The sequence below is a fragment of the Lolium perenne genome, chromosome 5 (genome assembly GCF_019359855.2).
Source record: "Lolium perenne isolate Kyuss_39 chromosome 5, Kyuss_2.0, whole genome shotgun sequence".
NCBI lineage: Eukaryota > Viridiplantae > Streptophyta > Magnoliopsida > Poales > Poaceae > Lolium > Lolium perenne.
This window is the reverse complement of record NC_067248.2, coordinates 222,190,728-222,217,307: the sequence shown is the minus strand read 5'-3', so window position 1 is coordinate 222,217,307 and position 26,580 is coordinate 222,190,728. Positions and strand designations below refer to the sequence as shown.

General features: G+C 47.1%; 1 protein-coding gene and 1 long non-coding RNA gene across 2 annotated transcripts; both read right to left on the bottom strand.

Annotated features, from left to right (window-relative positions):
- Positions 1-3,982: 3,982 nt before the first annotated feature.
- LOC139831369 (uncharacterized) lies at positions 3,983-4,951 on the bottom strand. Its single transcript, XR_011746081.1, has 3 exons — positions 4,580-4,951; positions 4,448-4,501; positions 3,983-4,360 (listed from the first exon to the last, which is right to left on the bottom strand). It is a non-coding gene; the product is annotated as an uncharacterized lncRNA (long non-coding RNA).
- Positions 4,952-5,903: 952 nt separating this feature from the next.
- Positions 5,904-7,104, bottom strand: LOC139831368 (uncharacterized). The gene is made up of 2 exons (XM_071820640.1): positions 6,470-7,104; positions 5,904-6,390 (listed from the first exon to the last, which is right to left on the bottom strand). The coding sequence occupies exons 1-2, from the start codon at positions 7,067-7,069 to the stop codon at positions 6,079-6,081; spliced, it is 912 nt and encodes a 303-aa protein (XP_071676741.1). The 5' UTR covers positions 7,070-7,104; the 3' UTR covers positions 5,904-6,078.
- Positions 7,105-26,580: the final 19,476 nt, after the last annotated feature.

Sequence of the window (26,580 nt, the reverse complement as noted above, 5' to 3'; positions counted from 1 at the left end):
CGGGCGATAGAAAGAATGGCTATCCCTCGAGAGTTAAAAGATGTGCAAAAGTTTACCGGAAGCTTGGCATCGCTGAGCCGGTTTGTAAGCAGGTTGGGAGAAAAAGCTCTGCCACTCTATGCTCTCATGAGGAAATCTGACACGTTCGTCTGGACCCCTCAGGCAGACGCAGCGTTTAAGGAGCTAAAAACGATGCTAGCCACAGCACCCGTACTGGCTTCACCTCTAGAAAGGGAGCCTATGCTGTTATACATAGCAGCAACAAACCGGGTTGTGAGTGTAGTGGTTGTGGTTGAAAGAGAAGAGGAAGAAAAAACCGTCCAGAGGCCGGTATACTACTTGAGCGAGGTGCTCTCCCTCTCAAAACAAAACTACCCTCACTTCCAGAAAATGACTTATGGCGTGTACATGGCCGCCACAAAACTCAAGCACTACTTTGAGGAGCACCCCATAAAGGTGGTGAGTGAAGCACCAATTTCCGACATCATGTGCAACAAAGATGCCAGCGGCCGGATTGCAAAATGGGCGATCCAGATATCACCGTACGTGCCGGTATATGAAAGAAGAGATGCCATAAAATCACAGGCTTTGGCTGATTTCCTTGTTGATTGGGCGGAGATGCAATACAAACCGCCAGATCAGAGGATAGAATACTGGAAGATGCACTTTGATGGATCTAAGCTCAAGGAAGGTCTAGGTGCCGGTGTGGTGCTTACTTCACCAAAAGGAGACCACCTCCGGTATGTTTTGCAAGTACATTTCAGGGCATCGAACAATGTCGCTGAATATGAAGCTTTGATCCATGGGCTTAAGGTCGCAAAAGAAATCGGTGCACACCGGATCATTTGCTATGGCGATTCAGACCTTGTGGTACAGCAGTGCTCAGGAGATTGGGATGCAAAAGACGCCAACATGGCCTCGTACCGGTTTCACGTGCAAAAGATTGCCGGATTCTTCGAAGGATGTGAGTTTCACCATGTGCCGCGAGCAGAAAATGAAGCCGCGGATGCTTTGTCCAAGTTGGGCTCATCTAGGCAAGAAATTCCTCCCGGAATAGCCTTGGCTCACCTAAGAGTGCCATCGATCAAGCCGAGCCCGGAATCAGAATCAATTTTTGTACCAGAGTCACACGTAGTACCCATGGATATCGATGAAGGGAACCCGGGGACTGCTCCGGCAAACCCGGGGACTGCTCCGGCAAGCTCGGGGACTGCTCCGGTCGGCTCGGGGACTGCTGTACCCATACCGGAAGAAACGATGCTGGTAGATAGCATGGAGATAGATGCACCGGTGTTTTTGGTTCGAGAAATACCATCATGGGTTAAACCTATTAAGGAATTCCTGATCAGCGGCACCTTGCCGGCTGACGAAAATGAATCAAGGAGGATACAAAGAAGGTCCAAAGCTTACACATTCATCAGTGGTGAGGTGTACAAGAGAAGCGTTACCGGTGTCCTTCAAAGATGTGTGGAACCGGAGGAAGGAAAAGAAATGCTTGAGGAAATTCACCAAGGAGAATGTGGGCATCATGCTTCATCAAGGGCTTTGGTAGCAAAAGTATTCCGGCATGGGTTCTATTGGCCCACTGCTTTGGAGGACGCTGAGGATTTGGTAAGAAAATGCAACGGCTGCCAGAGGTACGCCAAGCAAAACCATACCCCAGCATCCGGTTTAAAGACAATACCGCTAACATGGCCATTCGCTGTTTGGTGCCTTGACATGGTTGGACCATTCAAAACTGCAAGAAGCAGCATGACTCACATCTTGGTCATGGTGGATAAGTTCACCAAGTGGCTGGAAGTAAAACCTATCGCAAAGTGTGATGGGCATACAGCTGTGAAATTCTTGAAAGATGTCATTTTGCGGTATGGATACCCGCACAGCATCATCACTGATAACGGAACCAACTTTGCTCAAGGAGAGTTCAAAAGGTTCTGTGAAGAAAAGAACATCCGGTTGGATTTGTGCTCAGTGGCACATCCACAGGGCAATGGCCAAGTAGAAAGAATGAATGCCTTGGTGCTTTCCGGTATCAAGCCTAGACTCATTGATGCGGTGGAAAAGTCACCGGGATGTTGGCTCGATGAGCTACCATCAGTACTGTGGAGTATAAGAACAACTCCAAACCGGTCTACCGGATACACTCCCTTCTTCATGGTTTATGGAGCAGAAGCGGTGATACCAACCGATATCATCCATGATTCACCAAGGGTACAGCTCTATACTGAGCAAGAGGTCAAAGAGGCCAGAGAAAACGATGTGGACTTGCTAGAAGAAGCAAGAGAGCTGGCTTTGGCAAGAACAGCCATTTACCAGCAAAACCTAAGACGCTATCATAACCGGAAGGTTAACCCAAGAGTTTTCCGGGAGGGAGATCTTGTACTTCGCCTGGTGCAGCGCACTGAAGGCCGGCATAAGCTTTTGCCACCGTGGGAAGGTCCCTTCATTGTAAGCAAGGTGCTTCACAATGATGCATACTACTTGATAGATGCACAGGAATGGAAGAAAGGAAAGGCGGACAGGTCCGGCGAGGAGAGCAAGCGTCCATGGAACGTAGCTCTGTTGCGTCCTTTCTACTCTTGAAGTGGTGGTGTAAGAAGTTCCTTTTTGTACCTTATATGCTATGAATAAAAGATGCCGGAACCTTGAGTGAATCTCGGGGACTACCCCAACTTAAGTTGCATGTAACTTGTCTATTTTTTCAGTTTACCGGTTGCTTATTGAATGTTTTTTCTTTCCGGTTTAGTAGTGTGCTAAATCCTACCGGAGTCTTCGACTCTGCTGCTGTCCGCAAACCGGCTTCATGGCAAGCAAGATAAACCGGTAGGGGATAAGCACATGAACTGCGAAAAGGGAGAACAGGAAAGAACAATCTGAAAAATTTAATTAACCCCGGTTAAACCGGTTTTTTGCAAAATTTCAAAGTTATTTCTAAATTCAAGAAGATGCTTGTTTGGTGAAAGAACCTTGTGCTCATACGCCAAAGAACGCCCAGAGAAGGCAGGCAGAGCCAAGGCAAAAGAACCAAGTATGCATCAAATTGGATGCGGAAGCAATTGAGAAATCTTTGCAGTGCAGGATAAAAGCGGAACCAAAAGCAAAATATGTTAAGGCAAACTCATAAGTACTTAGCTACCGGTATAACTTACCGGCAGGAAATGTTGTAGCACAACCACAGGCAAACTTAAGTTTTACATCATAAGCCCCGGCATTCCGGGGCAGAATTTAACAGATATTGTCTTAAAGCAACAGGACCAACAGATATAATGAGCAAACACTTCAAAGGAAATCATCATGCAGCAGGGGCCTCCGGAGGAGCATCGCCGGCACCAGCATCGCCCAGGACCTCTTCTTCGGCTTCACCCTCCTCCTCGTCGAGATAATCCGTGACGCCAGGAGGGGGAGGGATGAAGGTGCGCATGTCGGCATACTCCGCGATGCGGTACGCGCGATCCTGCCGCTTGGCGGAGAGGATCGGGTCCAGATCCGTTTCTGCGCCTTCGCGCACGCCGGTAAGGGCGTCCAGATTGAGCTCCGGGTACCAGGAGCAGGCGACGCGGAGGGCGGAGTCCGCTCCAGCGCGGGCAGCAGAGCACTGCCACTCGCGGATCCTCCTGCCGGCACCTTTCAGGCGGTCGTTGATGAGGGAGAAGGTGTCCGGCACCTCCTCGCCAGGCCATAAAGTCCTGTATAGCTGGGTAGCTACATCAGGGATGTCCGAAAGATTGCGGTCTATGCAGCGCATATGGGACACCCGCGCGTTAAGCGCGACCAGATGGTCCTTCGGCGTCCATGGCACAGTAAGATCCGCTTGGCCTTTGTCCTTGCGTTGCGCATCGACCTTCTTGACAGCGTACCTCTGCGAGTCCGGAAAGAGGCCTATGCAAAGAAAGAAAAAGTTTAAGGAAAAGAGTCCGGAAGAAAAGAGACCGGAAGGAGAAGAGTCCGGAAGAAGAGAGACCGGACGGAAAGATAGCGGAAACAAAAATGGGGTCGAAGGAAAAAAGGCTCGTATGCAGTAGTCAAAGTGTAAAAGAAAACAACTTACGGAGGGCAAGTGTGTCGGTCTGCAGGATCAGCTGATCGCACTCCTTGTGCCCCTCCTCCAGCCGCGCGGCCTTCTCCTCGGCACCCTTCCGGGCCTTGGTCATCTCCTCCAGCTCTGCCCGCAACACCACAGTGGCATTGCAGGCATTCTCCAGAGCCTCGTCCAACTTGGCCGCTGCAGTCACTTCAGCGGCCTTGAGGGCCTTGGCGTGGTCAAGCCCCAGCTGAATCAACTGAGACTTGAGCTCCTGGTAGCTGGTCTTGAGGGCGTTTAGCTCCTCCTGGTGCTGCCGGCTGAGCTCATCCTTCTCCCCTGTAACCGGAAAAATGAGTGTTAGCAAGGCTACACTAGTAAAACTGAAAAGAAACCAAGTTCAAAGGAGAAAGGAAAAAATAGTACGTTGGGCCGTGGCGAGCTGCTCCTTGAGAGCATCGATGGAAGCTTCCGGGATCACTGTTGAACAGAAATTGTAAATATCACAAGGAAAAGAGGTTTCCGGTAGCAAAGATGCCGGTGAAACGAAAAACTTACCTTGGCACTTGTCATGTGCCTCAGCGAGCTCCCGGTGCTCCCATAAAAGCTCCTCGAAGAGGGCCTTCCGAGTGTCAGCGGTGACCTGTTCAAGAAAAAGAAGAAATAAGGTAAAATTTTGTGCTAAGAACCAAGTTCTTAACCCGAAACTCGGGGACTGGCAGTGCCGGTTTTGCGCATTTCTAAGGTAAATTATGTGTTAAGAAGAAGATGTTTAACCCGAAACTCGGGGACTGGCAGTGCCGGTTTTGCGCTAAAAACTTAAGTTAAGTTTTGCGCTAAGAGCTGCGCTCTCACCACAAAACTCGGGGACTGGGAAGATAGACAAGAGAGAAACCGGCATGAAACTAAGGAAAAGATAAAGCAGAACCGGAAACGAAGAAACCGGCAAAGGTTGAAAGTTAATAGAACATACCGTCGATTGTTCGTGGGAATCGTACCACGCGCTGTCAAGCTCTTTTACGGCAGCCCGGAGCCGCATGAAGTGCTCCTCAGAACACCGATCCCCGACAGGATCAGGTGCCGGCAGCCGATCCTTGCCCATGCCGCGGGTCGCCGGAGTGATGTCCGCGGCGTTCCACTTTTGGGCATACGGCAGGAGGTGCCCCAGGTCCCGGCCTTGGCGCTGAAACTCCGTAATGCGGCCGAGGAGGCCGGTGGCCTTCATGCTGGCGCTTTTGGCAGCCTTGGAGACGTGCAGCACCAAGGGCTGCTGGCCGCCCGAAGGGGCGCTGGAGGCCGTCGCCTTCCCCTTGATGAGCTTGGAGGGCTTGGGCGGCGGCGCGGTAGAAGAGGCCCCGGAAGTCTTAGCCGGCGGCGCGCGCCAGAGCGGCCTTGGAGGGCTGGGCGCGAGGAGCCTCGGGCGGAGGCATGAGGATGGTGCGTGGAGAAGGGGAGCGCTAGGAGCGTCACCCGTCTTGGAGCCTTCCGGCGCGGAAGATTCCGGCGCGGAGGTTGTCTTTCGAGGACGGGAGGAGCAAAGGCTCCGCCCGCCGGCAGCCTTCTTCTTCTCCGGCGCCGGTGTTGCTGGCGCCGGTGTCTTGGTGTTCCGGGAGGAAGGAAAGATCCTCCTCCGTGCGGTGATCTGACGGTGAAGGGGCCGCACGCCCCGATTTGTTGTGCCCCGAAAGGGAGGCAGAGGTTAGCCGGCACCAGATGGTGCCGGGCTTGAACGAGGAGGAGGGGTTGAGGTCCTTGCGGATCCCTCAGAGCCCGATGGCCTTGGGCCAAGCTTGAGAGCGGGGCTGAGAAAAAGAAAAAAGACAAGTGGTTGAGAAGAAGCAACCGGAAAAAGAACTTAGACAAAAAGGAGGCAAGCCGGAAAATGAAATTACCCGGAAGCGGTTGGCATCGCTTTGCGCCCGTAGCGGCGCACGCCCACTTCTTTCTCCCCCACGGGCTCCGTCCGGAAGCGCTTGGAGGGAGGAGCATGGCTGGAGCCGGCAGTAGATGCCGGCTGCTTGTTCTTCTGGCCCTGGGCCATGAGTTTGTCCACAAACTCAGTGCCGGCCTCGGCGCGCAGGGGCGGCACGCGCTCGTGGATCTGTGAGTTGGATATGGCTAAGAAGCAATTCGCAAGAAAGCGATAATGGCAAAGTATAAGAAGCCGGAAAAGAAAATACCTCGAGCACAACCAGCTCCTCCGGATTTCCGGTGGGCTCCGGCGGGTCCCGGCCAAGGCGAGCAGCCGGAGTCTTCCCCATCTTCAGATCCTTCCAAAAGATGTAGGGATCCGGGTCGAAGGAGTCAAAGGCACGCTTCCGGAGAGGTCCTCGCGGCTCTGCCTGGATAGAGGGGAAGCGGTCCCTGGCCTGAAACAAGGTAAAAAAGATGGTTGGCAAAAGCAGAAACTTACCGGCAAAGACAACCCCAAATTGCGCAATCTCTTACTTCTTGGGTCGGACGGTTAGAGAAACTGAGGGGAAGGAGGCCCCATTCCCACGCAAAAGGCATAGCAGTTTGACAAATCTGCTTGGCCTTGAGAACAACGTCTTTCTTGCTGAGAGCGCGGCCTGTGATCTTGGTAGGATCGCCTGGGCCATACATCTCGCTCATCCTATGTGCGCGGCGCTTCAGAGGAAGCACCCGGCGCGATATGAAAGTCCGGATGATATCGTCAGAACAGATGTTGGTCTCCTTCTTCAGAGAGGCCAAGAAACGCACTACCCGGTTTGTTTCGGCGTGTTCCGTCCTTGGGTTGTAGCTCCAGTTGGTTCTACTGGGGGGCCCCGCTTGATATGGAGGAAGATTGATGCGATCAGCGCGGCCGGTGTTCTTCACGTAAAAGAAAGTTCCTTGCCAGGTGCGGCAAGACTCGAGGCCGGAAAGCTTAAGAAAAGTGCTCCCTTGGCGGGAGCCGACGATGCAGGAGCCGCACTGCACGGGCGGCTTGGGCTTGGGGATCTCCTTGCCCTGGACGGAGTTGATCCGCAGGTTGAAGAAACGGGCAAACGTCTCACGAGTGGGACGAATGCCGATGTAAGCCTCCATGAAGGTGGCATAACAAGAAAGATAGAAAAGGGCGTTGCCAGGAAGGTGAGTGAGGTTGGAGATCGTAGAAATCCAGGAAATCCCGGAAACAAGTAGAGGCAGGAAGGCCGAAGCCGCGCTCAAAGTGAGCGAGAAAAACAACATGCTCGTCGTCTTCCGGATCCGGTTCGATCTCGTTATCCGGAATCCGGCAGGCAACTCCTTCCGGAATCCTCCGAGACCGGTACAACCAATCGATCTCAAACTCAGTAACGTAGGAGCCCATCCAGGCTCCGCGGGTGGTTGGGGAAGGCTCCTCGCCGGAAGATTGGCTGGAGCTGCTAGAGGCTTGACCAGAGCCACTGGCCTCTTGGCTACCGGAAGCTTGGCTAAAGCTACCGGATTCTAGGTGGCCGCCGGACTCTTGGGGGTCACCGGATTCCTGCTGGTTGCCGGAATCGGTTTCCATTGGATCTGAGGCCGTAGATTCACCGGGAGAAGGTCTACGGCGCTTGAGAGAAAGAGAAGAAGAGGATGCAGAGGAAGATCCCTCGTCAGACATCGCAAGGATGGGCGGAGAAACAGGAATCCCAAACTTCAACCCCGTGTGAAGATCTACGAGTAAGAAGAAAACCAAAGAAAAGGAGCAAATAAGAACACCAAAGGCTCAAGATCTGGAAAGCAAGCGAACGGCGAGTAAAGCAAAATTGATACCAACCTTGAGCGGCGCGGACGCTGAGGGGAGTGTTTGCTGGCGGTGGAGCGGCTCTGCGGTCGCCGGCGAGCTCCGTCGATGGCGAAGCGGAAAAGCTCGCGAAGAAGCACAAATGCGGCGGACGCGAGGAAGGTGCTGCCAAAGAACTCCGCACGGCGAAGTTCGGCGGAGGGGCGGCGTAAGTTCGCCGGGCGCCGGAGCTTGAACGGGCGACGGCGGACGGAGAGCGGCGGAGGCGCAAAGGCGTGGAGCTCTGTGCGCGAAGGAGAAGAATGCGAAGAAGATGAAGAGGAACGGGCAGTTGCGTTTATATAAGAGAGAGAAAGTGGGCGTGGAACCGCTGGGCCGCGGCGGTTCGCCTCGCGGCCCACGGCGGTTCGCATCATGGGCCGCCACGTGTCAAGGAGATACACGCAAAAACAGGAGGCCACACGGAGATACCCAAAGGATCCAGAGCGGCTAGTGGGATCCGCTGCGGTGCATTTAATGCGTGCGCGGGAGTCGAAACGATGTGACAGCGGACACCGCGCGTCGATTCACAAAGGCGCATGTCACTGGCAGGCGCGGGACCCGATATATTCTCGACTTCGCCGAGGAGGGAGTAAAGACACAAGGTGCCGGAGAAAAGAGGTGCCGGAACAAGCCTTGCAAAGAGAAGAAAAGGAACAAGGGTAAAGGTGCCGGAACTAAGCTCAAGAGATGAGTGACTAAACCGGTATCTTAGAAAGATGAAAACCTGGCATGGTCTGTAGGATAAAATCCTCCAGGCTATACCAGCTTCGGGGACTAATGTTGGGGGGATAACCCCCGGTATGCCAAAGGCATGCCAAACCGGATGGTTTGAGCCATTGAGATACCGGTTTAATGTTCTTGCCGGAAGCCTAGAAGGAATCCGGGAGAGCAAGGCTAAGCCGGTATCCCCAAAGGGGTATCTTAGGGACCCGGCATAAAAGATACCGGAAAGGAGAGCCTGTCGGCAGGACTGGCCAAAGATTCTCTTCAGAGCACGAAGACAAGGATGAGCTACGCCAAGTAACTTTATTCAGAGCCACAGCGCCAAAGAGAGAGGTGACGGAGAAAGAAGCCGGGGACGTCGGCTTCTATGATAAAAGAAGGCCCCGGTGTCATCTATGATTAAAGTAGCTTTGTACAAGAGCGATTAAAGTAGCTTTGTACAAGAACTCTGTAAAGTAGTTTGTCCAGTCAAAGATGCCATTAGGGTTTCTTGCAGTGTAAGCCACCCTCTCCCCTATATAAGGAGAGGGGGCAGCCCATCTTCACGGGCAAGTATGTACGCGTGTATGTAGGAAGGCAGAGCCTGTAACTTGTGTGAATCAATGAACATGGTGATCTAGAGGGAGTTCTTCCTTGTGTCTTTCTTCTTCAACTTCTGGCCTTGGCCAAGTTCTTGAGGAAACCATCCGGAATCTCTTCCCACCTGATCGCAAACCCTCCCCCGAATCCTCTTGCGTCCATTCGGCCCCAATCTAAGCCATCCTATGGCATCTGCTCGTTCACCACGACGACACCGGAACTAACCTATTAACGAGATGCCGAAGTGCCAGTTCCTGTTTTCTGCTGTTTTTGGTTTCAGAAATCCTAGTAAGGAAATATTCTCGGAATTGGACGAAATCAACGCCCAGGGTCCTATTTTTGCACGAAGCTTCCAGAAGTCCGAAGGAGAGACGAAGTGGGGCCACGAGGTGGCCAGACACTAGGGCGGCGCGGCCTGGGCCTTGGCCGCGCCGGCCTGTTGTGTGGGGCCCTCGTGTGGCCCCCTGACTTGCCCTTCCGCCTACTTAAAGTCTCCGTCGCGAAAACCCTACCACGTTCGACGAAACCAGAGAAAACCTTCCAGAGCCGCCGCCATCGCGAAGCCAAGATCTGGGGGACAGGAGTCTCTGTTCCGGCACGCCGCCGGGACGGGGAAGTGCCCCCGGAAGGCTTCTCCATCGACACCACCACCATCTTCATCAACGCTGCTGTCTCCCATGAGGAGGGAGTAGTTCTCCATCGAGGCTAAGGGCTGTACCGGTAGCTATGTGGTTAATCTCTCTCCTATGTGCTTCAATACAATAATCTCATGAGCTGCCTTACATGATTGAGATTCATATGATGATGCTTGTAATCTAGATGTCATTATGCTAGTCAAGTGGATTTTACTTATGTGATCTCCGGAGACTCCTTGTCCCACGTGTGTAAAGGTGACAGTGTGTGCACCGTGTGGGTCTCTTAGGCTATATTTCACAGAATACTTATTCACTGAGTTATGATTTGAGTTGGATGTCTCTATGAAATTGTGGTGTGTTAGTACCTCCTGTGAATGCTCAAAGTGACAGTGTGGGGTGTTCATTAGTACTTGGAAATGCATCTTTAAGGTTTGCCTACATGATGAATTAGTGTTCGTTATCTTGCCAGAGAGTAATTCAGAGTAGCATAGTGAAGTGCTTATTTATATCCCTTTATGATTGCAATGTGTTTTGTATCACAATTTATCTGTGTGCTACTCTAGTGATGTTATTAAAGTAGTTTATTCCTCCTGCACGGTGTAATGGTGACAGTGTGTGCATCGTGTAGTACTTGGCGTAGGCTATGATTGTGATCTCTTGTAGATTATGAAGTTAACTATTGCTATGATAGTATTGATGTGATCTATTCCTCCTTTCGTAGTGTGAAGGTGACAGTGTGCATGCTATGTTAGTACTTGGTTTGGTTATGTTGATCTGTTATGCACTCTAAGGTTATTTAAATATGAACATTGAATATTGTGGAGCTTGTTAACTCTGGCATTGAGGGTTCGTGTAATCCTACACAGTTAGTGGTGTTCATCATCCAACAAGAGGGTGTAGAGTCTAGCATCTATCTATTTATTCTGTTATGTGATCAATGTTGAGAGTGTCCACTAGTGAAAGTATGATCCCTAGGCCTTGTTCCTAAATACTGCTATCATCGCTTGTTTACTGTTTTACTGCTTGTTTACTTCCTGCAATATTACTACCATCAACTGCACGCCAGCAAGCACTTTTCTGGCACCGTTACTACTGCTCATATTCATTCATACCACTTGTATTTCACTATCTCTTCGCCGAACTAGTGCACCTATTAGGTGTGTTGGGGACACAAGAGACTTCTTGCTTTGTGGTTGCATGGTTGCATGAGAGGGATATCTTTGACCTCTTCCTCCCTGAGTTCGATAAACCTTGGGTGATCCACTTAAGGAAAAACTTGCTGCTGTTCTACAAACCTCTGCTCTTGGAGGCCCAACACTGTCTACAAGAATAGAAGCACCCGTAGACATCAAGCTATTTTCTGGCGCCGTTGCCGGGGAGGAAAGGTAAAAGGCACTCATACTCCGGTCCCAGGTAACTAAGTACTTTTCTGTTGCCGTTGTGTGTGTGCTCGAAGCTATTTCCTTTAGGGCATCTCCAACCGGGCGACCCAAACGGACGCGCTGGGCCGTCCGTTTTGGGCCGTTTGGGTGGCCGAACGGACACCCGGACAGCGCCCCGCGTCCGCGTGTCCGTTTGGGTCGCACGCTGCGCCCAACGCGCGGACGCACCGCATATGTAATTAAAATAACAAAAATAAAAATAAAAAAGGAAAACAGCCAAAAAAAACATTAAACTAGTGGTTAATTAAACTTAGCCCTATTTTGGGCAATTTTTACACAAAAGAAAGCCCTATATGGGCTTTAAACTAAAAAAAAAAGAAACCCTACAAAGGGTTTGCGAGCACGGTGGCCGCCGGCAGTACTACCCCCAGTAGTACTCGTCATCGTCGGCGTCGATGACGACGACGCCCCCCGGCGGCGACGCGCTGTTCCGGCTCGACACGCCGGAGGGCACCGGGGACTCCGGCCAGGGCTCCCACTGCGCCCTTTCCCAGGCGGAATGCGGGTTCGGCGGGCTCGCCGGCCTGCGCAGCCGTGCCCTGCGCGCGGACTGCTGCCGGAGCTGCTCCTCCGCCAGGCGCGTGGCCAGGCGCTCCTCCTCCGCCAGGCGCGCGGCCCGGCGCTCCTCCTCCCGGAGCGCCGCCTGACGCGTAGCCTCCTCCTGACGGCGCGCCAGCTCCAGGAAGGCCCACGCCTCCGCCTGGGCGTCCTCCTGGGCCTTCCTGGCCGCCTCCTCCAGCGCGGAGGTGCGCAGCGCCTCGGCGAGGTGCGGCCATTTGGCCAGCTCGTCGAGGTCCTGCTGCTCGCGGGACGCCGCGAGCGCCGCCTGCAGCTCCGGGTCGTTCTCCTCCTCCTGGGGCTGCGGCTGGGGCTGGGGCGCGGGCTCGTTGATGTAGAGGCCGCCGGGGCGGCGGCCAGCCCGCCTAGCAGGTGTGGCTGGCTGCGCGCGAGGCCGCGCCGTCGCGGATGTGAAGCATGTGCGCCGGCGCGCATCGTGCTCCACCTCGAACCACAAGTCCCAGTTGGGACTTGCGTCGCCGTACGCGGGGTCCTGCCGGAGGTCCGCCGGCAGCTGAGCGCGGCGCCTCCGGATCTCGGCGTAGCGGGCGCGGCCGGAGCCCGGGATGGGCGGCACCGGAACCCGATCTGGGCTCAGGTGCCAGCCGTGGGGGAGGTGCACGTCCCCCCACGGCATTGGGACGCCGGCGTCCCAGAACATCTGCGCCACCGCTACGGTGACGTAGATCCGGTCGCGTCTGGGAGGCGCCGGCGGCCCCATTGCGAACGCCGGCGGCGCGACTTGCCGGCTGCTGCCGGCCTCGTGGTCGTTGGCGGACGGCTCGAACTCGCGCTTCGGGGCCATGGCGGCGCGGAAGCTTCGAGCTCGTGCGTGCGGCCGGAGTGGAAAGTGGGGACTGGATAGGGACAGTCCCCTTCCCCAGTCCACATTTAATAGGACTGGGGCACCGACAGGTGGGCCAGCCAGGCGGACAGGGCGGACACGCGAGGACGCCGCGTGCCATCCGCGGCCACGCAAACCCGGCCCAGATTTGGGCCGGGTTTGCGTCGTTCCGGACGCCGCGGCCGTCCGCTTTTGCGGTGCGTCCCCGCGTTGGGCCGGGTTTTTGTCCGTTTCGACCCATCCGGACGCGCGGGCGCGGGATGGGTCGCCCGGTTGGAGATGCTCTTAGATCCTGCAATTGCATCTTTTTGTTTCTTGTTTACAGTAGTTAGGCATAATGGACAACAATGAGCTTCTTATTCTATTTCCTGATTTAAGACATGGATGGTTTGATGCGAAAATTAAAAAACCTAAAGAACATATTAGTATGAACGCTTTGAAAACCATTGTTGCTAATGATATGGAAAATTCTAAGCTTGGGGAAGCTGGCTTTGATGAGCATGATATTTTTAGTCCCCCAAGCATTGAGGAGAAAATTTACTTTGATGATACTTTGCCTCCTATTTATGATGATTATAATGATACTGGTCTTTTAGTACCGCCTGTTATGGAGGATAAATTTGATTATGATTACAATATGCCTCCTATATTTGATGATGAGAATAATAATGATAGCTACTTTGTTGAATTTGCTCCCACTACAACTAATAAAATTGATTATGCTTATGTGGAGAGTAATAATTTTATGCATGAGACTCATGATAAGAATGCTTTATGTGATAGTTATATTGTTGAGTTTGCTCATGTTGCTACTGAAAGTTATTATGAGAGAGGAAAATATGGTTGTAGAAATTTTCATGTTACTAAAACACCTCTCTATGTGCTGAAATTTTTGAACCTACACTTGTTCTATCTTCCTATGCTTGTTACTTTTTTCTTCATGAACTTGTTTATTTACAAAACTCCTATGCATAGGAAGCATGTTAGACTTAAATTTGTTTTGAATTTGCCTCTTGATGCTCTCTTTTGCTTCAACTCTTATTTCTTGCGAGTGCATCATTAAAACTACTGAGCCCATCTTAATGGCTATAAAGAAAGCACTTCTTGGGAGATAACCCATGTGTTTATTTTGCTACAGTACCTATATTTTATATTTGTGTCTTCGAAGTTGTTACTACTGTAGCAACCTCTCCTTATCTTTATTTTATTGCATTGTTGTGCCAAGTAAAGTCTTTGATAGCAAGGTTCATACTAGATTTGGATTACTGCGCAGAAACAGATTTCTGTCTGTCACGAATCTGGGCAGAATTCTCTGTAGGTAACTCAGAAAAATCTGCCAATTTACGTGCGTGATCCTCAGATATGTACGCAACTTTCATTCAATTTGAGCATTTTCATCTGAGCAAGTCTGGTGCCACTTTAAAATTCGTCTTTACGGACTGTTCTGTTTTGACAGATTCTGCCTTTTATTTCGCATTGCCTCTTTTGCTGTGTTGGATGGATTTCTTTGTTCCATTGACTTCCAGTAGCTTTGGGAAATGTCTAGAAGTGTTAAGAATGATTGTGTCACCTCTGAACATGTGAAATTTTGATTATGCACTATCCCTCTAATGAGTTTGTTTCGAGTTTGGTGTGGAGGAAGTTTTCAAGGGTCAAGAGAGGAGGATGATATACTATGATCAAGAAGAGTGAAAAGTCTAAGCTTGGGGATGCCCCCGTGGCTCATCCCTTCATATTTCAAGAAGACTCAAGCATCTAAGCTTGGGGATGCCCAAGGCATCCCCTTCTTCATCGACAACTTATCAGGTTTCTTCTCTTGAAACTATATTTTTATTCGGTCACATCTTATGTACTTTACTTGGAGCGTCTGTTTGTTTTTATTTTCGTTTTGTTATTTTCATTCTCTGAATAAATCCTTGTGTGGGAGAGAGACACGCTCCGCTGGTTCGTATGAACACATGTGTTCTTAGTTCTATCTTTAATGTTCATGGCGGAGTTGAAAACCGCTTCGTTAATTGCTATTTGGTTGGAAACAGAAAATGCTACATGTAGTAATTGGTAAAATGTCTTGGATAATGTGATACTTGGCAATTGTTGTGCTCATGTTTAAGCTCTTGCATCATATACTTTGCACCTATTAATGAAGAAATACATAGAGCTTGCTAAAATTTGGTTTGCATAATTGGTCTCTCTAAAGTCTAGATAATTTCTAGTAAAGAGTTTGAACAACAAGGAAGACGGTGTAGAGTCTTATAATGTTTACAATATGTCTTTTATGTGAGTTTTGCTGCACCGGTTCATCCATGTGTTTGTTTCAAATAAACCTTGCTAGCCTAAACCTTGTATCGAGAGGGAATACTTCTCATGCATCCAAAATCCTTTAGCCAACCACTATGCCATTTGTGTCCACCATACCTACCTACTACATGGTATTTCTCCGCCATTCCAAAGTAAATTGCTTGAGTGCTACCTTTAAATAATTCAAAATTTATCACCTCTGATTTGTGTCAATGTTTTATAGCTCATGAGGAAGTATGTGGTGTTTATCTTTCATTCTTGTTGGGTAACTTTCACCAATGGACTAGTGGCTTCATCCGCTTATCCAATAATTTTGCAAAAAGAGCTGGCGCGGGGTTCCCAGCCCCCAATTAATCAACCTTCATTAATAATTCTCTTCACATGTTTTGCTCTGATTCATCAGTAAGCAACTTAATTTTGTAAATAGACACTCCTTCATGGTACGTGAATGTTGGAAGGCACCCGAGGATTCGGTTAGCCACGGCTTGTGTAAGCAAAAGGTTGGGAGGAGTGTCGTCCATAAATAAAACTAAAATACATGTGTAAACAAAAGAGAAGAGGGATGATCTACCTTGCTGGTAGAGATAACGTACTTCATGGGAGCCGCTCTTTGAAGGTTTGTCTGGCAAGGGGGTTAGAGTGCCCACTACCATTCGTTGACAACAACAAACACCTCTCAAAATTTTACTTTTATGCTCTCTTTATGTTTTAAAAACCAAAGCTCTAGCACAAATATAGCAATCAACGCTTCCCTCTGCGAAGGGCCATTCTTTTACCTTTTATGTTGAGTCAGTTCACCTATTTCTCTCCATCTCAAGAAGCAAACACTTGTGTGAACTGTGCATTGATTCTTACATACTTGCATATTGCACTTGTTATATCTATCTATTATATTATTAAAACAACAAACAATTAACGTCCCAGATTAAGTGCAATAACAATGAACGCCTTGGATGAATAATAGGAAGCGCCTTTTGGAATAGAACCGGTTAATGGAAACCGTACGCGCATGAAGCACTGCGAAGGAAAGTTATTTTTGTGATTTTTGACCTAGCCTCTTGGGTAATCCTTGGCGACTCCTGAGGCATGCCGCCGCCGCCTCCGCCAGAGCTCCAGCCCTCGCCTTCCAAAGCACTCGCCGGAGGAGGCGTTCCATGGCGGACGATGGCAGGGCGACTCTGGCCGTAATTTCCTCCTCCGATACGTCTCAATCTCCAATAGCCTGCTCACAGTCCACGTGAGATTAGATGAGATCCGGCTATGGCTGCTCGGCCGGAGGTCTGCCCGGCCATGCGTTTAGGAAAACTGGTAACTTCTCTACGTATGCACCTTTATTCAACAACCATGATGTTTGTGTCGCTTAGCCCAGATTGATAAACAACGCTGAGGAAAGACACATGCCTGTAGTCTGTAGAACAACGACAAGCTATGGCTGGAAGGAAACGCTGGCCATGATGATTGTGGCACCGGTGACCAGAAGACACAGTGGAAATTCATGAAGAAGTTGAGCTGGGGGTGAGGCCATCAAGGATGCAGTTTTACGTACTGCCGTGCACCTCGGCTGTCGACGGACTGGATACGACCTCATCTCCCGCATCGCCATCCGCGGCGCCCTCCGAGTGCTCCAGGCCGTTGTGCACCTCGGCTGCCGCCGGACCTTTGTCGACTACCTTCAGTCTGCCCGTTTGGACGAGGCCAACGACGAGGAGATCTCGCCGCCATCATGTGCCTCAACAGCACGATCGAGAGATGAAGGTTAGGCCACGGATGCCTTGCTCCATCGAGGCGGCACTGCTGTCTACCGGACGGGTCGTTTCGTGAGGCACAGCTCAACATACACCGTTTGCATTGGGACGACCAACTTCAGTCCACGTCCATAGACCAGGCAAATCAGAGGAGCGGTGTGCACACATGTTGATCGGAGTTTCGATCTCGAGGGACCAGCGGAGCTGCATGCATATGTGTATGCGTTGACATGCCTTAGGGGATTTTGTATGATGCGTGTTCTTTAATTCCAATCGGATCTCTACTACTAGGGTGGCCTCAGACAAGATTCAAAGGTTCTATATGATTCATTTATAAGAGTCACTTCCACCAAATATATATATTCTCTGTTTCAAGCAAATATATTCTCTGTTTTCAGTTTACTTTCACCCAATGATCCGATAGGATATGAGTATCTCGGGAATCACAAACTATGTTATGTTCTGATGGATAAACCTCTGATTGTAGTACTATTTGCACAGAAAGAACAGTATGCATTCAAGATATCAAGCATGTGGCCTCTTGATAAGTTGCAGCAACCAAGAGATACAACATTGATTTTAAGGTTATCTTCTTAATTGTTTTTCTTGAGTTTCTACCTTTAAAATCACTCCAGCCACCATGATATCAAATTTCATAATCATCTCTATTTTTTGGTATGTTGAACTATCTGCATGTAATAATCCCGAACTTTAAGATTGGCTGAATGGCTACTACAACCAATCTTACTGGCGAGAATGCACAGAACGTAGCAGAGGGGAAGAAGTAAAAGAATGCAACAACTACTGTTTTAGGCTTATTTTGACTTTTGGCTTATATCATGCAACAAAATATTCAGTTAAACTCCATAATCTTGATACAAGCCAACATGCAATAACTTCGGTTAATGTAGTACATTACAGACTCTGGGTATTTTCTTTAGTTTTACAGGTGTCACAATCATTTGGATAATGGTTTACGGAGAATACATGAAAATAGAGTTTCAGTAAAATCTTTTGGTGAATGTCAGGTAACTTTTACTTCTTGCGTTCGTTTTCTGTTTCTCAAAACAGTAGTTCAGTTCATAGATCTTTAGTCAAAGAACACTATGCATGTTTACTGAGCTCTCATGTAAATCATCAGAGTGGGAAAATAATGAGGTATTTCTTAAGAAATTAAGCACGATTGATAAGTTCATGATTTGAAAAAAATAGCATTCTATTTTTATAATGCTTATCTCTCTCTAAAGAAAATGTATGATGTATAATGGATATAATAAAATAGTTAATAAAGTGTACATACTCATTGGAAATAATTTGAATTCTTTTGTTTTGACTTTTAGACATGCTTGAATTTTAGAAGATGAAGAAATTCAAATATGGTGCTTAAAGCTATTCTTAAATTACTGTCAGAAGAGCGATACATTTTGGAAAAAAACATATAAAGTTATGATGTATGTGTAAGTGTGCCATGTTTAATCGTAGACTTTTGTATCTGACTATTGAGTTTCTATCTGTTGTATTACTCACATGAGTCATGGTGTCCTGGTCAGTTGGGTTGGCATGATGCATGGTAGAAGATGTGACTGAAGTCTGAACCCAGAAGGTAAAATAATTCACCATGAAGTGTAATTTCAACGGGTTTTTTTATTTACATTTTACATATTATTTTATTTTTAAAGCACTAGACTGATAATGCCATTAAATTTCACATGATCATCTTTTCGGTTAGTATGCTGCACACCAAACTCCCTTGCTTGCAGATGTGGCTAAGTGGAAACTACCACCGATCTCTTTTTCACAAGAAAGCAAATCCCTGCTACTCTGCTTGCCATCTAAACCTACTTACTCAAATCACGTAAAACAACACATTATTTGTTTATGGATCCTTTTTACGTCTTGGTTTTTGGAACACGTGGCAATATAATTTAAGTAAAATTAGTTGGGCAAATGTCAGGTAGCAATTACTTCTTGCTTTTTTTGCTTGCAGATAAATGTCTCTATGATCTAGCTCTATCTCAGAGAGTTCACGTCAGCTGAATGTACAAAGAAAAGTGCCATCATGGAAATAAACATGTAGTATGTCGGTTAAGAAGAACTGGCAAGTCCATTCAATGTATGTGTATTGTACAATCAAATAGAAGGAATGTTGTCTAATCAACAGTAAAGTTCTAAGGAATTACTCATTTAAGTGCGTTCGAGTAGATATACGCAGTATAATGCATTATGGGAAGACTCATACACAATTATTTCCAAAAAACTAACATAATATCAACAATGATTACGTGCATGAAGAGAATAAGATATACGCAGTATAATGCATTATGGGAAGACTCATACACAATTATTTCCAAAAAACTAACATAATATCAACAATGATTACGTGCATGAAGAGAATACAAGGTTTAAGTATAATCCACATATATTTTGATTTAGTTTGTGATGAATATATGGGAAAACAATGGAGCCGTCAAGGCAACTACTATAAAATAAATCTAGCCGCGCAAAATGCGCGGATCACCATGCTAGTTACTTTACATTGACAATATCCATGAGATATACATGTTATAAGTTGAAAGCAACCGCTGAAACTTAATCTTCCTTTGTGTTGCTTCAACACCTTTACTTTGATTTATTGCTTTATGAGTTAACAATTATGCAAGACTTATTGATGCTTGTCTTGAAAGTACTATTCATGAAAAGTCTTTGCTTTATGATTCAGTTGTTTACTCATATCATTACCATTGTTTTGATTGCTGCATTCATTACATATGCTTACAATAGTATGATCAAGGTTATGATGGCATGTCACTCCAGAAATTATCTTTGTTATCGTTTACCTGCTCGGGACGAGCAGAAACTAAGCTTGGGGATGCTGATACGTCTCCGACGTATCGATAATTTTTTATGTTCCATGCCACATTATTGATGATATTTACATGTTTTATGCATACTTTATGTCATATTTATGCGTTTTCCGGAACTAACCTATTAACGAGATGCCGAAGTGCCAGTTCCTGTTTTCTGCTGTTTTTTGTTTCAGAAATCCTAGTAAGGAAATATTCTCGGAATTGGACGAAATCAACGACCAGGGTCCTATTTTTGCACGAAGCTTCCAGAAGTCCGAAGGAGAGACGAAGTGGGGCCACGAGGTGGCCAGACACTAGGGCGGCGCGGCCTGGGCCTTGGCCGCGCCGGTCTGTTGTGTGGGGCCCTCGTGTGGCCCCCTGACTTGCCCTTCCGCCTACTTAAAGTCTCCGTCGCGAAAACCCTACCACGTTCGACGAAACCAGAGAAAACCTTCCAGAGCCGCCGCTATCGCGAAGCCAAGATCTGGGGGACAGGAGTCTCTGTTCTGGCACGCCGCCGGGACGGGGAAGTGCCCCCGGAAGGCTTCTCCATCGACACCACCACCATCTTCATCAACGCTGCTGTCTCCCATGAGGAGGGAGTATTTCTCCATCGAGACTAAGGGCTGTACCGGTAGCTATGTGGTTAATCTCTCTCCTATGTGCTTCAATACAATAATCTCATGAGCTGCCTTACATGATTGAGATTCATATGATGATGCTTGTAATCTAGATGTCATTATGCTAGTCAAGTGGATTTTACTTATGTGATCTCCGGAGACTCCTTGTCCCACGTGTGTAAAGGTGACAGTGTGTGCACCGTGTGGGTCTCTTAGGCTATATTTCATAGAATACTTATTCATTGAGTTATGATTTGAGTTGGATGTCTCTATGAAATTGTGGTGTGTTAGTACCTCCTGTGAATGCTCAAAGTGACAGCGTGGGGTGTTCATTAGTACTTGGAAATGCATCTTTAAGGTTTGCCTACATGATGAATTAGTGTTTGTTATCTTGCCAGAGAGTAATTCATAGTAGCATAGTGAAGTGCTTATTTATATCCCTTTATGATTGCAATGTGTTTTGTATCACAATTTATCTGTGTGCTACTCTAGTGATGTTATTAAAGTAGTTTATTCCTCCTGCATGGTGTAATGGTGACCATAGGCGGACCCAGGAATTTTTTGAAGCCTGGGCAAGCCAAAGTGTGACCAAAAAATTTCAGATGCAGGCGCAGTGGATGTAAATATCACATTGTTTTTGAAAAAGAGCAGAGACCTAGCCAGCCAGCACTGTTTCATCGCGCCGTCCCGAAGTCCAAGATTCGCATCACACCTCCGCCATCCACGGTCAACCGTCGTCCTCTGGCCAAAGATTCCCGCCACGCGAAGATGCGAGGAGACGAAAGCTCGCTATCTGCCATGCAGAACGAACTAGCTTCCTACGATGGCGACAGAGGAGGGTTTTTGGCGGCAACGGCTAGGGTTTCACCCGAGCTGCCAATGGAAACGACATGAGCCGAATATAAACATCACATAGGGAATTTTTCATGTATAAAGATGGACATGGACACACGGTGCAGAAAAAACATGATACATATATTAGTACCAAATGAGAATATTATTTTTATATATGATTGATACATCTTTTAGGGTACATTTTGGAGAAAAAAATATGAGAATGTCAGATTTAACAACGGCGGGCCACGAAAGCTCGGAACTATTGGTACTAGACATTATTGAAGCTCCAACAATCGACTATTTGTATTAGAGTATTATATAATGGTACCTCGATCGATTTCTTTATGGATGAGGATTGACAAGACGAGTTGATTTGGGAATTGGGATTCTGTGGCATCGGTCGATTTTAGCTTTTTTGTTTTTAGCGGACGATCGACTTTAGCTAGGAAACCATCCGTAACTGTTCAGCTAACGGTGGCCCAATGTGAGTATTAAGAATAGCCTGGCTCAATGTGTGGCCCGTGAAGAGCTGGCGTGGGGCATTGCCCACAAATTGGCCAGTGTAGCCCGGGCAGAGAAGCTTTTGCGAATGCTCATCGTAAGAAAAATCCCATTGCACCAGCGTCGAGCGACAGAGAAGCCCGGGCAGTGGCCCGGGCAACAGGGAAGGTGCGTCCGCCCATGATGGTGACAGTGTGTGCATCGTGTAGTACTTGGCGTAGGCTATGATTGTGATCTCTTGTAGATTATGAAGTTAACTATTGCTATGATAGTATTGATGTGATCTATTCCTCCTTTCGTAGTGTGAAGGTGACAGTGTGCATGCTATGTTAGTACTTGGTTTGGTTATGTTGATCTGTTATGCACTCTAAGGTTATTTAAATATGAACATTGGATATTGTGGAGCTTGTTAACTCCGGCATTGAGGGTTCGTGTAATCCTACACAGTTTGTGGTGTTCATCATCCAACAAGAGGGTGTAGAGTCTAGCATCTATCTATTTATTCTGTTATGTGATCAATGTTGAGAGTGTCCACTAGTGAAAGTATGATCCATAGGCCTTGTTCCTAAATACTGCTATCATCGCTTGTTTACTGTTTTACTGCTTGTTTACTTCCTGCAATATTACTACCATCAACTGCACGCCAGCAAGCACTTTTCTGGCACCGTTACTACTGCTCATATTCATTCATACCACTTGTATTTCACTATCTCTTCGCCGAACTAGTGCACCTATTAGGTGTGTTGGGGACACAAGAGACTTCTTGCTTTGTGGTTGCAGGGTTGCATGAGAGGGATATCTTTGACCTCTTCCTCCCTGAGTTCGATAAACCTTGGGTTATCCACTTAAGGGAAAACTTGCTGCTGTTCTACAAACCTCTGCTCTTGGAGGCCCAACACTGTCTACAAGAATAGAAGCACCCGTAGACATCACACCCATGTTGTCACAGTAAATGACTAATGGGTCCAATGCACTAGGAACCACACCGAGCTCTACAATGAACCTCTTCATCCATACCGCTTCTGATGAAGCCTCTGAAGCCGCTGTGTACTCCGATTCTGTTGATGACTTCGCCACCGTGCACTGCTTCGAGCTTGCACAGCTTACTGCAGCACCATTCAATATAAACACATACCCAGACTGTGACTTAGAGTCATCAGGATCTGTGTTCCAACTTGCATCGGTGTAACTTGTTACAATGAGCTCTTGGTCACCTTGATGTCTACGCCCCCTCCTTTTCCTGTAGACAATGTTGGGCCTCCAAGAGCAGAGGTTTGTAGAACAGCAGCAAGTTTCCCTTAAGTGGATCACCCAAGGTTTATCGAACTCAGGGAGGAAGAGGTCAAAGATATCCCTCTCATGCAACCCTGCAACCACAAAGCAAGAAGTCTCTTGTGTCCCCAACACACCAAATAGGTGCACTAGTTCGGCGAAGAGATAGTGAAATACAGGTGGTATAAATAAGTATGAGCAGTAGCAACGGTGCCAGAAAATAGCTTGCTGGCGTGTAGTTGATGGTGGTAGTATTGCAGCAGTAGTAACGCAAAGAAACAAGTAAACAAGCAGCGATAGCGATATTTAGGAACAAGGCCTAGGGATTAGACTTTCACTAGTGGACACTCTCAACATTGATCACATAACAGAATAGATAAATGCATACTCTACACTCTTGTTGGATGATGAACACATTGCGTAGGATTACACGAACCCTCAATGCCGGAGTTAACAAGCTCCACAATTCAATGTTCATATTTAAGTAACCTTAGAGTGTAAGATAGATCAATACGACTAAACCAAGTACTAACGTAGCATGCACACTGTCACCTTCATGCTAAGAAAGGAGGAATAGATCACATCAATACTATCATAGCAATAGTTAACTTCGCAATCTACAAGAGATCATGATCATAGCATAAACCAAGTACTAACACGGATGCACACACTGTCACCATTACACCGTGCAGGAGGAATAAAACTACTTTAATAACATTGCTAGAGTAGCACATAGATAAATTGTGATACAAACACATTGCAATCATAAAGAGATATAAATAAGCACTTCACTATGCCATTCATAACAGTGAATAAGTATTCTGTGAAATATAGCCTAAGAGACCCACACGGTGCACACACTGTCACCTTTACACACGTGGGACAAGGAGTCTCCGGAGATCACATAAGTAAAATTCACTTGACTAGCATAACGACATCTAGATTACAAGCATCATCATATGAATCTCAATCATGTAAGGCAGCTCATGAGATTATTGTATTGAAGTACATAGGAGAGAGATGAACCACATAGCTACCGGTACAGCCCCGAGCCTCGATGGAGAACTACTCCCTCCTCATGGGAGCAGCAGCGGTGATGAAGATGGCGGTGGAGATGGCAGCGGTGTCGATGGAGAAGCCTTCCGGGGGCACTTCCCCGTTCCGGCGGCGTGCCGGAACAGAGACTCCTGTCCCCCAGATCTTGGCCTCGCGATGGCGGCGGCTCTGGAAGGTTTCTGTGGGTTTCGTCGAACGTATCAGGGTTTTCGCGACGGAGGCTTTAAATAGGCGAAGAGGCGGCGCAGGAGGGTCGAAGGGGCGACGACACCATAGGGCGGCGCGGCCAGGGCCTGGGCCGCGCCGGCCTATGGTCTGGGGGCCCAGTGCCCCCCCCTCTGGTCCTTCCCGGGTGTTCTGGATGCTTCTGGTGAAAATAGGAACCTGGGCGTTGATTTCGTCCGATTCCGAGAATATTTCGTTACTAGGATTTCTGAAACCAAAAACAGCAGAAAACAGGAACTGGCACTTCGGCATCTTGTTAATAGGTTAGTTCCAGAAAATGCACGAATATGACATAAAGTGTGCATAAAACATGTAGATAACATCAATAATGTGGCATGGAACATAAGAAATTATCGATACGTCGGAGACGTATCAGCATCCCCAAGCTTAGTTCTGCTCGTCCCGAGCAGGTAAAACGATAACACAGATAATTTCTGGAGTGACATGCCATCATAACCTTGATCATACTATTTGTAAAGCATATGTAGTGAATGCAGCGATCAAAACAATGTATATGACATGAGTAAACAAGTGAATCATAAAGCAAAGACTTTTCATGAATAGCACTTCAAGACAAGCATCAATAAGTCTTGCATAAAAGTTAACTCATAAAGCAATAATTCAAAGTAAAGGCATTGAAGCAACACAAAGGAAGATTAAGTTTCAGCGGTTGCTTTCAACTTATAACATGTATATCTCATGGATAATTGTCAACATAGAGTAATATAACAAGTGCAATATGCAAATATGTAGGAATCAATGCACAATTCACACAAGTGTTTGCTTCTTGAGGTGGAGAGAGATAGGTGAACTGACTCAACAATGAAAGTAAAAGAATGGTCCTTCAAAGAGGAAAGCATCGATTGCTATATTTGTGCTAGAGCTTTGATTTTGAAAACATAAAGAGAGCATAAAAGTAAAATTTTGAGAGGTGTTTGTTGTTGTCAACGAATGGTAGCGGGTACTCTAACCCCCTTGCCAGACAAACCTTCAAAGAGCGGCTCCCATTTTATTTTTATTTTTGTGTGCCACTCCTTCCAACCTTTCTTTCACAAACCATGGCTAACCGAATCCTTCGGGTGCCTGCCAACAATCTCATACCATGAAGGAGTGCCTTTTTTATTTTAGTTTTATTATGATGACACTCCTCCCAACCTTTGCTTACACAAGCCATGGCTAACCGAATCCTTCGGGTGCCGTCCAACAATCACATACCATGGAGGAGTGTCTATTTTTATTAATTAATTTGGGACTGGGAATCCCATTGCCAGCTCTTTTTGCAAGATTATTGGATAAGCGGATGAAGCCACTAGTCCATTGGTGAAAGTTGCCCAACAAGATTGAAAGATAAACATCACACACTTCCTCATGAGCTATAAAACATTGACACAAATCAGAGGTGATAAATTTTGAATTGTTTAAAGGTAGCACTCAAGCAATTTACTTTGGAATGGCGGAGAAATACCATGTAGTAGGTAGGTATAGTGGACACAAATGGCATAGTGGTTGGCTCAAGGATTTTGGATGCATGAGAAGTATTCCCTCTCGATACAAGGTTTAGGTTAGCAAGGCTATTTGAAACAAACACAAGGATGAACCGGTGCAGCAAAACTCACATAAAAGACATATTGTAAACATTATAAGACTCTACACCGTCTTCCTTGTTGTTCAAACTCAATACTAGAAATTATCTAGACCTTAGAGAAACCAAATATGCAAACCAAATTTTAGCATGCTCTATGTATTTCTTCATTAATAGGTGCAAAGCATATGATGCAAGAGCTTAAACATGAGCACAACAATTGCCAAGTATCACATTACCCAAGACATTTATAGCAATTACTACATGTATCATTTTCCAATTCCAACCATATAACAATTTAACGAAGAAGAAACTTCGCCATGAATACTAAAAGCTAAGAACACATGTGTTCATATGCAACAGCGGAGCGTGTCTCTCTCCCACACAAGCATGATGTAATCCAATTTATTCAAACACAAACAAAAATAAAAGCATACAGACGCTCCAAGTAAAGCACATAATATGTGACCGAATAAAAATATAGTTTCAAGAGAAGGAACCTGATAATTTGTCGATGAAGAAGGGGATGCCTTGGGCATCCCCACGCTTAGATGCTTGAGTCTTCTTGAAATATGCAGGGATGAACCACCGGGGCATCCCCAAGCTTATACTTTTCACTCTTCTTGATCATAGTATATCATCCTCCTCTCTTGACCCTTGAAAACTTCCTTCACACCAAACTTCTCATAAACTTCATTAGAGGGGTTAGTACATAATCAAAAACTCACATGTTCAGAGGTGACACAATCATTTTTAACACTTCTGGACATTGCTCAAAGCTACTGGAAGGTAATGGAACAAAGAAATCCACCCAACACAGCGAAAGAAGCAATGCGAAATAAAAGGCAGAATCTGTCAAAACAGAACAGTCCGTAAAGACGAATTTTTAATAAATACTTCCGTTGCTCAGATCAGAAAACTCAAAACTAATGAAAGTTGCGTACATATCTGAGGAACACGCACATAAATTGGCATATTTTCTGATTTTTCTACAGAGAAAACAGCCCAGATTCGTGACAGATAGAAATCTGTTTCTGCGCAG